This window comes from Oncorhynchus gorbuscha, unplaced genomic scaffold (assembly GCF_021184085.1).
Source record: "Oncorhynchus gorbuscha isolate QuinsamMale2020 ecotype Even-year unplaced genomic scaffold, OgorEven_v1.0 Un_scaffold_767, whole genome shotgun sequence".
NCBI lineage: Eukaryota > Metazoa > Chordata > Actinopteri > Salmoniformes > Salmonidae > Oncorhynchus > Oncorhynchus gorbuscha.
The window spans coordinates 100,001-115,044 of record NW_025745802.1 but is presented as its reverse complement, the minus strand read 5'-3'; the positions used below and the strand labels follow the sequence as shown (position 1 = coordinate 115,044).

The window sequence follows — 15,044 nt, the reverse complement described above, 5'->3', positions numbered from 1 at the left end:
CTGTTAGGAGATAGATGGTTAGATGAATGCATATCTCTCTGCCTGTTAGGAGATAGATGGTTAGATGAATGCATATCTCTCTGCCTGTTAGGAGATAGATGGTTAGATGAATGCATATCTCTCTGCCTGTTAGGAGATAGATGGTTAGATGAATGCATATTTTTCTGTCCGTTCTTCCCTGAAACTTCCATTTTCCTTATCCACCTTTCTTTTGCTACTTTTTGAGAGCGACATGTTCTCTTGCCATCTGTCACATCTGCTCCTGCTCAGCCCTCTTGTGTTCATCCGGTGTCTGTTTGACCTGCAGCCCCAGTACACTGGGTTCCCCTGTGCCTCTCCCCCAGTACACTGGGTTCCCCTGTGCCTCTCCCCCAGTACACTGGGTTCCCCTGTGCCTCTCCCCCAGTACACTGGGTTCCCCTGTGCTGCTCCACCAGTACACTGGGTTCCCCTGTGCCACTCCACCAGTACACTGGGTTCCCCTGTGCCTCTCCCACAGTACACTGGGTTCCCCTGTGCCTCTCCCCCAGTACACTGGGTTCCCCTGTGCCTCTCCCCAGTACACTGGGTTCCCTGTGCCTCTCCCCCAGTACACTGGGTTCCCCTGTGCCTCTCCCCCAGTACACTGGGTTCCCCTGTGCCTCTCCCCAGTACACTGGGTTCCCCTGTGCCTCTCCACCAGTACACTGGGTTCCCTGTGCCCCTCCACCAGTACACTGGGTTCCCTGTGCCCCTCCACCAGTACACTGGGTTCCCCTGTGCCCCTCCACCAGTACACTGGGTTCCCTGTGCCCCTCCACCAGTACACTGGGTTCCCCTGTGCCCCTCCACCAGTACACTGGGTTCCCCTGTGCCCTCCACCAGTACACTGGGTTCCCCTGTGCCTCTTCCCCAGTACACTGGGTTCCCCTGTGCTGCTCCACCAGTACACTGGGTTCCCCTGTGCCCCTCCACCAGTATACTGGGTTCCCCTGTGCCCCTCCACCAGTACACTGGGTTCCCCTGTGCTGCTCCACCAGTACACTGGGTTCCCCTGTGCTGCTCCACCAGTACACTAGGTTCCCCTGTGCACCTCCACCAGTACACTGGGTTCCCCTGTGCTGCTCCACCAGTACACTGGGTTCCAGTGTAAAAAGTAGTGTGGACTAGAGCTGTTTTTCCCCACCAATCAACACACAGAGAAATAAACAAAGATTTATAATTTAGTAGAGATTTTGCTGATTTTATGAACTTAATAAAAATATTGTCACTGAATGTACTATGTACTTATCAAATGTGTTAAAATGTTGTTCCATTTGTAGTGTAGACCTATTCATTGTGCTAATATTATATGTTAATTATGTCCATTTGTAGTGTAGACCTCTTCACTGTGCTAATATTATATGATAATTATGTCCATTTGTAGTGTAGACCTCTTCACTGTGCTAATATTATATGATAATTATGTCCATTTGTAGTGTAGACCTCTTCACTGTGCTAATATTATATGATAATTATGTTCTGACCCACTGACTTTAACTCAGAAAACAATTGTCCCGAAGCCAAACCTAGTTGACCAACCCTGTTTTATAGTATTCCATGGCCTTTACTGGCCAACTGCTGTTATGTTTATGATATACTATGGTGTTGTGTCACGAGACTTTGACCAGATATTATTACATCCAAAGATCAACTGAACCTAGAACATAGATACAGAGAGAGACACTTGTCATCAGGAAGGTGATCTCTCAGCACAACGGAAAATATCTCAATGACTTGACATGTTCTGGTTGTGAATTCAGGCTACAAGGTAAGACTCTTCCCAGGGATTATTGTAAAGTGTGTAGAGAAATGTCTGGTGTTATTTTAGTATAATGAATGACAGTAAAATACTCAGATCTAACAGTCCATTTCACCTGGGACAGCTACGTGACAGTTCAATCATACAAAATGGCGCTAACTGGGTGCAGTCAAGTCACATTATAACATATTGTTCATATAGCTAACTGGGTGTAGTCAAGTCACATTATAACATGTTGTTCATATAGCTAACTGGGTGTAGTCAAGTCACATTCAATAACATGTTGTTCATATAGCTAACTGGGTGGAGTCAAGTCACATTATAACATATTGTTCATATAGCTAACTGGGTGGAGTCAAGTCACATTCAATAACATGTTGTTCATATAGCTAACTGGGTGGAGTCAAGTCACATTCAATAACATGTTGTTCATATAGCTAACTGGGTGGAGTCAAGTCACATTATAACATATTGTTCATATAGCTAACTGGGTGGAGTCAAGTCACATTCAATAACATGTTGTTCATATAGCTAACTGGGTGGAGTCAAGTCACATTCAATAACATATTGTTCATATAGCTAACTGGGTGGAGTCAAGTCACATTCAATAACATATTGTTCATATAGCTAACTGGGTGGAGTCAAGTCACATTCAATAACATGTTGTTCATATAGCTAACTGGGTGTAGTCAAGTCACATTCAATAACATGTTGTTCATATATTCATATATCGAGGTTATTTTACAAGTTGTATATTTTTTATGTATAAATTGTAAGTCGTCTTTCAGAATATCAGAACATTTGTTGTTTTCTAAATTCCAATGAGCTCCTGCTTCCTGTGTAATTTGGTATGAAACCACTGAACAGACTTTTCTTAACATTAATATTATGAACTGAATTCAGTAACAGCATCATAATATCATACCTGTTGAACAAAGCAACACACTAGAATGAGAGAAATTATTAAAAGAGAAAGTGAGACATTATTATTAATATTATTATATATTATATTGTTATTATTAATATTATTATATTATTATTGTTATTATTAATATTATTATATATTATATTGTTATTATTAATATTTGTATTATTATTATTATTATATTATTATTGTTATTATTATTAGTTCCACTACATGGATAAAAGGTGAAAAATATCAATCACGTCTACATGTTCATGTGATGCATTAAATCACCTGACAGTTTGGATGTGTCTGTTAGTAAATGTTTTATTTCTAAGAGATAATGAATAAATGAGAACAATTGACATTCAAGAATTACTGTGTTAACCACAACCAACATGTTGTATCTCTGTTTAGTTGTCACTGTGTTAATAACCACAACCAACATGTTGGATCTCTGTTTAGTTGTCACTGTGTTAACCACAACCAACATGCTGGATCTCTGTTTAGTTGTCACTGTGTTAATAACCACAACCAACATGTTGGATCTCTGTTTAGTTGTCACTGTGTTAATAACCACAACCAACATGCTGAATCTCTGTTTAGTTGTCACTGTGTTAACCACAACCAACATGTTGGATCTCTGTTTAGTTGTCACTGTGTTAATAACCACAACCAACATGCTGGATCTCTGTTTAGTTGTCACTGTGTTAACCACAACCAACATGCTGGATCTCTGTTTAGTTGTCACTGTGTTAATAACCACAACCAACATGCTGGATCTCTGTTTAGTTGTCACTGTGTTAACCACAACCAACATGTTGGATCTCTGTTTAGGGGTCAGTGCTCTAAAATGAGTCTCTCTGGGGAGAGAAAGGAGGGGGGGCCTGCCTCTAAAAGGAGTCTCTCTGAGGAGAGCGAGGAGGGGGGGCCTGCCTCTAAAAGGAGTCTCTCTGGAGAACATGACACCAAAGCTAAGAGGTGAGATGACAATGTTGTTTTAGAATTGATTAAGAGTTTGTTTCTAAAACGGTACATCCACAATTTTTTCACATGTATTATTTTCCCCCAGTAATGATTGCTGATGGCCTTCATGTGTCTGTAACATATTGTTTTTCTAGGATTTTACAGTTTTTTCAGATTGCTTGCTTATCTTATATCATATCTAATTTCTGCAAAACTCTGCACCCTAACCACAACCTAACCTAACCACAACCTAACCTAACCACAACCTAACCTAACCTATCCACAACCTAACCTAACCACAACCTAACCTAACCTATCCACAACCTAACCACAACCTAACCTAACCACAACCTAACCTAACCACAACCTAACCTAACCACAACCTAACCTAACCACAACCTAACCTAACCTATCCACAACCTAACCACAACCTAACCTAACCACAACCTAACCTAACCTAACCACAACCTAACCACAACCTAACCTAACCACAACCTAACCTAACCACAACCTAACCTAACCACAACCTAACCTAACCACAACCTAACCTAACCACAACCTAACCTAACCTATCCACAACCTAACCACAACCTAACCTAACCACAACCTAACCTAACCACAACCTAACCTAACCACAACCTAACCTAACCACAACCTAACCTAACCTATCCACAACCTAACCACAACCTAACCTAACCACAACCTAACCTAACCTAACCACAACCTAACCACAACCTAACCTAACCACAACCTAACCTAACCACAACCTAACCTAACCACAACCTAACCACAACCTAACCTAACCACAACCTAACCTAACCACAACCTAACCACAACCTAACCTAACCACAACCTAACCTAACCTATCCACAACCTAACCTAACCACAACCTAACCTAACCTAACCTAACCTAACCACAACCTAACCACAACCTAACCTAACCACAACCTAACCTAACCACAACCTAACCACAACCTAACCTAACCACAACCTAACCACAACGTAACCACAACCTAACCTAACCTAACCACAACCTAACCACAACCTAACCTAACCACAACCTAACCACAACCTAACCACAACCTAACCACAACCTAACCTAACCACAACCTAACCACAACGTAACCACAACCGAACCTAACCTAACCACAACCTAACCACAACCTAACCTAACCACAACCTAACCTAACCACAACCTAACCACAACCTAACCACAACCTAACCTAACCACAACCTAACCACAACGTAACCACAACCTAACCTAACCTAACCACAACCTAACCACAACCTAACCTAACCACAACCTAACCACAACCTAACCACAACCTAACCACAACCTAACCTAACCACAACCTAACCACAACCTAACCACAACCTAACCTAACCACAACCTAACCACAACGTAACCACAACCTAACCTAACCTAACCACAACCTAACCACAACCTAACCTAACCACAACGTAACCACAAACTAACCACAACCTAACCACAACCTAACCTAACCACAACCTAACCACAACCTAACCACAACACCTGACATCAAAGTAACAAAACATTATACATCTCTTGCAAAAGAAAAACAATTCTTGCAAAACTCTTTAAAAACTTAAAACATGTTTTGTTGTTGCTGCAACACAAACCATCATTTGAATAAGAACACAAAGCACCAACTACGCACTGACAGTATAAATGAAAACCACTTGAGACTTTTGCTTTTTCGGTGTGCAGGGCATAGCAGATTGCATGAAGTTTTGTCATACATGTCATAAACACACATAACACACAGGTATCTGGATGTGTAAAGTATGGCTGTGTATTCTGAACATAACACACAGGTATCTGGATGTGTAAAGTATGGCTGTGTATTCTGAACATAACACACAGGTATCTGGATGTGTAAAGGCTGTGTATTCTGAACATAACACACAGGTATCTGGATGTGTAAAGTATGGCTGTGTATTCTGAACATAACACACAGGTATCTGGATGTGTAAAGTATGGCTGTGTATTCTGAACATAACACACAGGTATCTGGATGTGTAAAGTATGGCTGTGTATTCTGAACATAACACACAGGTATCTGGATGTGTAAAGGCTGTGTATTCTGAACATAACACACAGGTATCTGGATGTGTAAAGGCTGTGTATTCTGAACATAACACACAGGTATCTGGATGTGTAAAGTATGGCTGTGTATTCTGAACATAACACACAGGTATCTGGATGTGTAAAGGCTGTGTATTCTGAACATAACACACAGGTATCCACATGTGTATAGTATGGCTGTGTATTCTGAACATAACACACAGGTATCTGGATGTGTAAAGGCTGTGTATTCTGAACATAACACACAGGTATCTGGATGTGTAAAGTATGGCTGTGTATTCTGAACATAACACACAGGTATCTGGATGTGTAAAGTATGGCTGTGTATTCTGAACATAACACACAGGTATCTGGATGTGTAAAGTATGGCTGTGTATTCTGAACATAACACACAGGTATCTGGATGTGTAAAGTATGGCTGTGTATTCTGAACATAACACACAGGTATCTGGATGTGTAAAGTATGGCTGTGTATTCTGAACATAACACACAGGTATCTGGATGTGTAAAGTATGGCTGTGTATTCTGAACATAACACACAGGTATCTGGATGTGTAAAGGCTGTGTATTCTGAACATAACACACAGGTATCTGGATGTGTAAAGGCTGTGTATTCTGAACATAACACACAGGTATCTGGATGTGTAAAGTATGGCTGTGTATTCTGAACACCTGTTAAATCCCGGTGAGGCTTCTCCCTCTCTCGTTGACGGATGCTGGCTACCTCTGTCCGGTTCTCCTCTCTTCACTAGATGGACGGTAACTTTAGTGTTTAACCCCTCTGTGTCCAAGGACCAAACTTTTGAATATTATTTTCAGGGCGCCTCAATAGCAGGTATTGAACGGGTAAATAATCACTAGTCAGAACCTCAACCTCAGTAAACATTCATTATAAAAATCATCTTAATATCTGATATTGTGAGTAAACAACCTCGAGAGTGCGTCTTCCAACCCTCCAATAAATTACATAATTCAACCCTCCCGGTTAGTAAATTTACCTCAACATCCCCAGGAGAAGGCAGAGTAACGACACCAGCCTTTTAACGGGGCTGACAGACTGACTAAAACGCTCGCGACGCTAAATGAATTTCGTCATTAAAAATGACACACTGCTCGCGCGCCATTAACTAACGTCTAGAAGTCAGTTCTATTTGTGAAACTCTTCTTATGTTTCCCCATCTGAGCTCAGAGTAGATGAGAGATGTAATGTTTGTCTCTGTTGTGTTGAAGTCCAATCCAGCAGGAGAGACCAGCCTCCCCTGTTCCCAGCTGTGTGTCCATGAAGAGTGACCAGTCTATGGATCCTCCTATAGAGTTTAGAGAGGGAGACTTTTCTACTGAACAAAGGTAAGAAGAACTCATGGGTCCTGGTCAGTGAGTTAAACAACACTGTCTCTAGTCATTTCTCTTTTCCCATTTATTTTTGTTGTTTTTCATAATCCATAAGCTAATCCTTTTGTCCATTTTCGTAGTCGTAAAACAATATTAAACAAACACAACATTCTCTCCGTGTGTGTGTGTGCGTGTTTGTGTGTGTGTGTGTGTGTGCGCGCACGTGCGTGTATGTGTGTGTGTGTGTACGTGTACTTCCTGGATGAGATGTAATCTCATGTTTTGTCCACAGAAACCAACAGGAGAGATCAGAGTCAGAGATTCTCAGTGGTCAGTCTTCCCAGAGTCATCAAACAGACCTGGCCTCCATATTCAGTGTATGTGGTCCTGTTATGTACATTTGTTTTTGTTTACCTCAAGTAAAGTTGATCTGTCAATCATTCATTTTGTTGATGTGTTGATGAGAAAGCATTTTGTCTCTTGCTTAACTTATTTACTTTATTTATTTCAGTTGCTTGAAGAGAAAATTATGACATTTGTGAAGAACGAGCTGAAGATGTTCAAGAGGATTCTTAGTCCAGAACTCCCAGAAGGCTTTGAGAGTCAGAAGCAGGATAAGGAAGTGGTGGACCCTGAAGATGAGCAGCAGGAGAGCAGTGCCAGAGAGGGGGCTCTGAAGATCACACTGCACATCCTGAGGAAAATGAACCAGAAGGAGCTTGCTGACACACTGGAGAAATGTAAGATCTGTCTGCCTCATGTTGAATGATGTTTTATAACATTTAAAAGATGTAGCTAAAGTACAGCTAAAGTAGCTGTGTAACTTAATGATATTGTAGCAGCCTTAACACAACACCTAGTGACCTCATCAAGTAGCAGCAGGGATGTGTGGTACTGATTTATTTATTTATTTATTTAGAGAGAGACAACATTAATAATATCATCAATAATACCAATAATAATATAATCAGTCACACCAGTCTGTAATGTATAATGAAAACATTTACACATTTATACAGTCAGTTTAGAGAATACATTATTGTAATTTAAAACTTTATAAGGCAATAAGCCATTTCACAATAATGTGAAACATTAATATTAAAATATTCTGTGTTATTTCTAGATTCAGATGAGCTTGCTGTGATTTGCCAACGTGAACTCAAATCTAATCTAAAGAAGAAGTTTCAATGTGTATTTGAGGGGATCGCTAAACAAGGAAACCCAACACTTCTCAATAAGATCTACACAGAGCTCTACATCACAGAGGGTGGAACAGGAGAGGTCAATAATGAACATGAACTGAGACAGATTGAGACAACAACCAGGAAACAAGCAAGACCAGAGACTGCAATCAAATGTAACGACATCTTCAAACCCTTAACTGGACAAGACAAACCTATCAGAACTGTGCTGACAAAGGGAGTCGCTGGCATTGGAAAAACAGTCTCTGTGCAGAAGTTCATTCTGGACTGGGCTGAAGGAAAAGCAAATCAGGATGTCCAATTTGTATTTTCATTCCCTTTCCGGGAGCTGAATTTGATGAAAGAGGACAAACACACTTTCATTGAACTTCTTAATCACGTGTCAATGGAAACCAAACAATCAGGAATCTCCAACTACGACAAGTACAAAGTTCTGTTCATCTTTGATGGTCTGGATGAGTGCCAACTGCCCCTAGACTTCCAGAAGAACAAGATCTGTTGGGACGTCACAGAGTCAACCTCAGTGGATGTTCTGCTGACAAATCTCATCAAGGGAAATCTGCTTCCCTCTGCTCTCCTCTGGATAACTACCCGACCTGCAGCAGCCAATAAGATCCCTTCAGGGTGTGTTGACCAGGTGACAGAGGTACGAGGGTTCAATGACCTGCAGAAGGAGGAGTACTTCAGGAAGAGATTCAGTGATGAGGACCTGGCCAACAGAATCATCTCACACATAAAGACATCAAGGAGTCTCCACATCATGTGCCACATTCCAGTCTTCTGTTGGATTTCTGCAACAGTCCTTGAACACATGCTGGAACATAAGAGAGAAGAGATGCCCAAGACTCTGACTGAGATGTACACACACCTTGTGGAGTTTCATACCAAACAGAAGAATGAAAAGTATCATGGGAAAGAAGAGACAGGTCTACACTGGAATAAAGAGAGCATTCTGTCACTGGGAAAACTGGCTTTTCAACAGCTTGTGAATGGCAATCTGATTTTCTATGAAGAAGACCTGAAAGAGGCTGGCATTGATGTTAATGAAGCCTCAGTCTACTCAGGATTGTGCACACAGCTCTTTAAAGAGGAATGTGGGCTGTACCAGGACAAGGTGTACTGCTTTGTTCATCTGAGCATTCAGGAGTTTCTGGCTGCTGTATATGTGATCCTCTCATTCATCAACAACAATGAGAATCTAATGGACAAACTGCAAACAAAAGACGAGCCTGAAGTTGCTTTCTACAAGAGTGCTGTGGATAAAGCCTTACAAAGTGAGACAGGAAACCTGGACCTTTTCCTCCGCTTCCTTCTGGGCCTCTCACTGGAGTCCAATCAGAAACACTTACGAGGTCTACTGACAAAGACAAGAAGCAGCTCACAGAGCCATGAAGAAACAGTCAAGTACATCAAGGAGAAGATCGGGGAGGATCTCTCTCCAGAGAGGAGCATCAATCTGTTCCACTGTCTGAATGAACTGAATGACCATTCTCTAGTGGAGGAGATCCAAAGATACCTGAGCTCAGGAAGTCTCTCAAAACCCAACCTGTCACCTGCACAGTGGTCAGCTCTGGTCTTTGTGTTGCTGACTTCAGAAAAGGAGCTGGATGTGTTTGACCTGAAGAAATACTCCAGATCAGAGGAAGGTCTTCTGAGGCTGCTGCCAGTGGTCAAAGCCTCCAGAGCTGTTCTGTGAGTAAATAAAATGACATATAAGAACTAATCATCAGGAAGAAATATTCAGTTTAGAGAAAAATATGTATTATAATATGTGTATAATATTATATTGTAAAACATATTGAATAAATTCATTGATTTTCACATTAGTATAACAATATGACCATACAATTATAGGAGACGGAAGATTAATCTATATGTTGTTTGAGAGAATAAACCAAATGCATCTGCCATTGTCCTTCTACACTACTGGTGTTAAATTAACAGTGTGTTTGTGAAGTCATGATGATCTCTTTGTCAGGCTGTCAGGCTGTGGAGTCACAGAGGAAGGCTGTGCTTCTCTGGTCTCAGCTCTGGAGTCAAACCCCTCACACCTGAGAGAGCTGGATCTGAGTAACAATGACCTGAAGGATTCAGGAGTGAAGCTGCTCTCTGCTGGACTGGGGAATCCCCACTGTAAACTGGAGACTCTGAGGTCAGTATTCCTGTAGTTGGTCAACAAGTGATAACTGTTCACCAGATACACATGTGTTTACCAGACACACATAGTCCACACCATATGTGTTTGGACAGTGAGGTTTATAGTTTTAAATGTGGTGCTCTGCTCCAGCATTTTGGATTTGAGATATAATGTTTCATATTAGGAGACAGTACAGAATGTCACCTTTTATTTGAGGTTAAAGGTGAGAGGTTAGTATGTTCTGTTGTAGGCTCTGTTATTGGTAATGGTGAGAGGTTAGCATGTTTTGTTGTGGTCTCTGTTATTGGTAATGGTGAGAGGTTAGCATGTTTTGTTGTAGCCTCTGTTATTGGTAATGGTGAGAGGTTAGCATGTTTTGTTGTAGCCTCTGTTATTGGTAATGGTGAGAGATTACCATGTTTTGTTGTAGCCTCTGTTATTGGTAATGGTGAGAGATTACCATGTTTTGTTGTAGCCTCTGTAATTGGTAATGGTGAGAGGTTAGCATGTTTTGTTGTAGCCTCTGTTATTGGTAATGGTGAGAGGTTAGCATGTTTTGTTGTAGCCTCTGTTATTGGTAATGGTGAGAGATTACCATGTTTTGTTGTAGCCTCTGTTATTGGTAATTGGGAGAGGTTAGCATGTTTTGTTGTAGCCTCTGTTATTGGTAATGGTTAGAGGTTAGTATGTACTGTTGTAGCCTCTGTCGTTGGTAATGGTGAGAGGTTAGCATGTTTTGTTGTAGTCTCTGTTACTGGTAATGGTGAGAGGTTAGCATGTTTCGTTGTAGCCTCTGTTATTGGTAATGGTGAGAGGTTAGCGTGTTTTGTTGTAGCCTCTGTTATTGGTAATGGTGAGAGGTTAGCATGTTTTGTTGTAGCCTCTGTTATTGGTAATGGTGAGAGGTTAGCATGTTCTGTTGTAGCCTCTGTTTTTGGTAATGGTGAGAGGTCAGCATGTTCTGTTGTAGCCTCTGTTATTGGTAATGGTGAGAGGTTAGCATGTTTTGTTGTAGTCTCTGTTACTGGTAATGGTGAGAGGTTAGCATGTTTCGTTGTAGCCTCTGTTTTTGGTAATGGTGAGAGGTCAGCATGTTCTGTTGTAGCCTCTGTCGTTGGTAATGGTGAGAGGTTAGCATGTTTTGTTGTAGTCACTGTTATTGGTAATGGTGAGAGATTACCATGTTTTGTTGTAGACTGTTATTGGTAATGGTGAGAGGTTAGCATGTGTTGTTGTAGACTCTGTTATTGGTAATGGTGAGAGATTACCATGTTTTGTTGTAGACTGTTATTGGTAATGGTGAGAGGTTAGCATGTTTTGTTGTAGCCTCTGTCGTTGGCAATGGTGAGAGGTCAGCATGTTTTGTTGTAGCCTCTGTTATTGGTAATGGTTAGAGGTTAGTATGTACTGTTGTAGCCTCTGTCGTTGGTAATGGTGAGAGGTTAGCATGTTTTGTTGTAGTCTCTGTTATTGGTAATGGTGAGAGATTACCATGTTTTGTTGTAGACTGTTATTGGTAATGGTGAGAGGTTAGCATGTGTTGTTGTAGACTCTGTTATTGGTAATGGTGAGAGATTACCATGTTTTGTTGTAGACTGTTATTGGTAATGGTGAGAGGTTAGCATGTTTTGTTGTAGCCTCTGTTATTGGTAATGGTGAGAGATTACCATGTTTTGTTGTAGCCTCTGTTATTGGTAATTGGGAGAGGTTAGCATGTTTTGTTGTAGCCTCTGTTATTGGTAATGGTTAGAGGTTAGTATGTACTGTTGTAGCCTCTGTCGTTGGTAATGGTGAGAGGTTAGCATGTTTTGTTGTAGTCTCTGTTACTGGTAATGGTGAGAGGTTAGCATGTTTCGTTGTAGCCTCTGTTATTGGTAATGGTGAGAGGTGAGCGTGTTTTGTTGTAGCCTCTGTTATTGGTAATGGTGAGAGGTTAGCATGTTTTGTTGTAGCCTCTGTTATTGGTAATGGTGAGAGGTTAGCATGTTCTGTTGTAGCCTCTGTTTTTGGTAATGGTGAGAGGTCAGCATGTTCTGTTGTAGCCTCTGTTATTGGTAATGGTGAGAGGTTAGCATGTTTTGTTGTAGTCTCTGTTACTGGTAATGGTGAGAGGTTAGCATGTTTCGTTGTAGCCTCTGTTTTTGGTAATGGTGAGAGGTCAGCATGTTCTGTTGTAGCCTCTGTCGTTGGTAATGGTGAGAGGTTAGCATGTTTTGTTGTAGTCTCTGTTATTGGTAATGGTGAGAGATTACCATGTTTTGTTGTAGACTGTTATTGGTAATGGTGAGAGGTTAGCATGTGTTGTTGTAGACTCTGTTATTGGTAATGGTGAGAGATTACCATGTTTTGTTGTAGACTGTTATTGGTAATGGTGAGAGGTTAGCATGTTTTGTTGTAGCCTCTGTCGTTGGCAATGGTGAGAGGTCAGCATGTTTTGTTGTAGCCTCTGTTATTGGTAATGGTTAGAGGTTAGTATGTACTGTTGTAGCCTCTGTCGTTGGCAATGGTGAGAGGTTAGCATGTTTTGTTGTAGTCTCTGTTATTGGTAATGGTGAGAGGTTAGCATGTTTTGTTGTAGCCTCTGTTATTGGTAATGGTGAGAGGTTAGCGTGTTTTGTTGTAGCCTCTGTTATTGGTAATGGTGAGAGGTTAGTATGTTTTGTTGTAGTCTCTGTTATTGGTAATGGTGAGAGGTTAGCATGTTTTGTTGTAGCCTCTGTAATTTTCTCACTCATTATTATTCTTGATTCATTCATGATTTTTCCTTATCAAGACATAATCAGGATTAATTTAGTAGTCTTTAGAAACCTCTACTCACTTAGAAGTAAAATGAGTCCTGTCATCATCCACCATTCAGTTACTAAAACATAACCCAAAACATACTAAAAATGCTATAAACAAGGTTGGGACCAAATACTAAACTTTTGACTAATTTAATACACTATAAGTGAATTGGTCAGAATACTTATAACTTACTTCTTCAAATGGGGGACTAGATACATAAAGTGCTTTTATTTTTAAATGGTGAAACAGATATGTATGAAAATACCCTCAAATAAAAGGTGACATTATAGACTGTCACCTCATATGAAACATTTGATCTCAAATCCAAAATGTTGGAGAATAGAGCCACATTTAAAATGTTAGCTTCACTGTCTAAATAGATATGGTGTGGACTGTATACTCAATACAATCTAAATCTGATACCTCACTGTCTGTCTTCTGACTGATACTGCTTTTAAACGGGTCTGGTCAGTCTACTATAGTATTTGTACTATACATGTTTCTATCTGCAGGCAATACTTTGATCATTTGTCATTTTTAATGATACATTAATTTATGAATAGATATGACAGGTTTCAGGACACTGATATATCTGAAAATGTTGAACAAATATATATTTTCACCACTAAAGTATAGCAGTGTGATTTTAATATGATTTGACTCTTTGCAGGCTGTCAGGCTGTCTAGTCACAGAGGAAGGCTGTGCTTCTCTGGTCTCAGCTCTGGAGTCAAACCCCTCACACCTGAGAGAGCTGGATCTGAGTAACAATGACCTGAAGGATTCAGGAGTGAAGCTGCTCTCTGCTGGACTGGGGAATCCCCACTGTAAACTGGAGACTCTGAGGTCAGTATTCCTGTAGTTGGTCAACAAGTGATAACTGTTCACCAGATCCACATGTGTTTACCAGGCACACATAGTCCACACCATATGTGTTTGGACAGTGAGGCTTACAGTTTAAATGTGGTGCTCTGCTCCAGCATTTTGGATTTGAGATATAATGTTTCTTATTAGGAGACAGTACAGAATGTCACCTTTTATTTGAGGTTAAAGGTGAGGGGTTAGCATGTTTTGTTGTAGTCTCTGTTATTGGTAATGGTGAGAGGTTAGTATGTTTTGTTGTAGTCTCTGTTATTGGTAATGGTGAGAGGTTAGTATGTTTTGTTGTATTCTCTGTTATTGGTAATGGTGAGAGGTTAGTATGTTTTGTTGTAGTCTCTGTTATTGGTAATGGTGAGAGGTTAGCATGTGTTGTTGTATCCTCTGTCATTGGTAATGGTGAGAGGTTAGTATGTTTTGTTGTAGTCTCTGTTATTGGTAATGGTGAGAGGTTAGTATGTTTTGTTGTAGTCTCTGTTATTGGTAATGGTGAGAGGCTAGCATGTTTTGTTGTAGTCTCTGTTATTGGTAATGGTGAGAGGTTAGCATGTTTTGTTGTAGCCTCTGTAATTTTCTCACTCATTATTATTCTTGATTCATTCATGATTTTTCCTTATCAAGACATAATCAGGATTAATTTAGTAGTCTTTAGAAACCTCTACTCACTTAGAAGTAAAATGAGTCCTGTCATCATCCACCATTCAGTTACTAAAACATAACCCAAAACATACTAAAAATGCTATAAACAAGGTTGGGACCAAATACTAAACTTTTGACTAATTTAATACACTATAAGTGAATTGGTCAGAATAATTATAACTTACTTATTCAAATAGGGGGACTAGATACATAAATTGCTTTTATTTTTCTCAATGCTGAAACAGAAATGTATTAAAATACCTTCAAATAAAAGGTGACATTATATACTGTCACCTCATATGAAACATTTGATCTG

The 15,044-nt window shown here is 40.3% G+C and overlaps 1 protein-coding gene across 1 annotated transcript in view; it reads left to right on the top strand.

The window, feature by feature from the left end:
- Positions 1-1,647: 1,647 nt before the first annotated feature.
- The window catches only part of LOC124020201 (NLR family CARD domain-containing protein 3-like), a 16,136-nt gene continuing 2,739 nt past the window's right edge, over positions 1,648-15,044 (top strand). The window contains 7 exon segments of the mRNA XM_046335532.1: positions 1,648-1,789; positions 3,522-3,665; positions 6,988-7,104; positions 7,382-7,466; positions 7,601-7,829; positions 8,213-9,983; positions 10,270-10,443. Coding sequence (XP_046191488.1) covers positions 3,538-3,665; positions 6,988-7,104; positions 7,382-7,466; positions 7,601-7,829; positions 8,213-9,983; positions 10,270-10,443 — 2,504 coding nt within the window. The 5' untranslated portion in view covers positions 1,648-1,789; positions 3,522-3,537.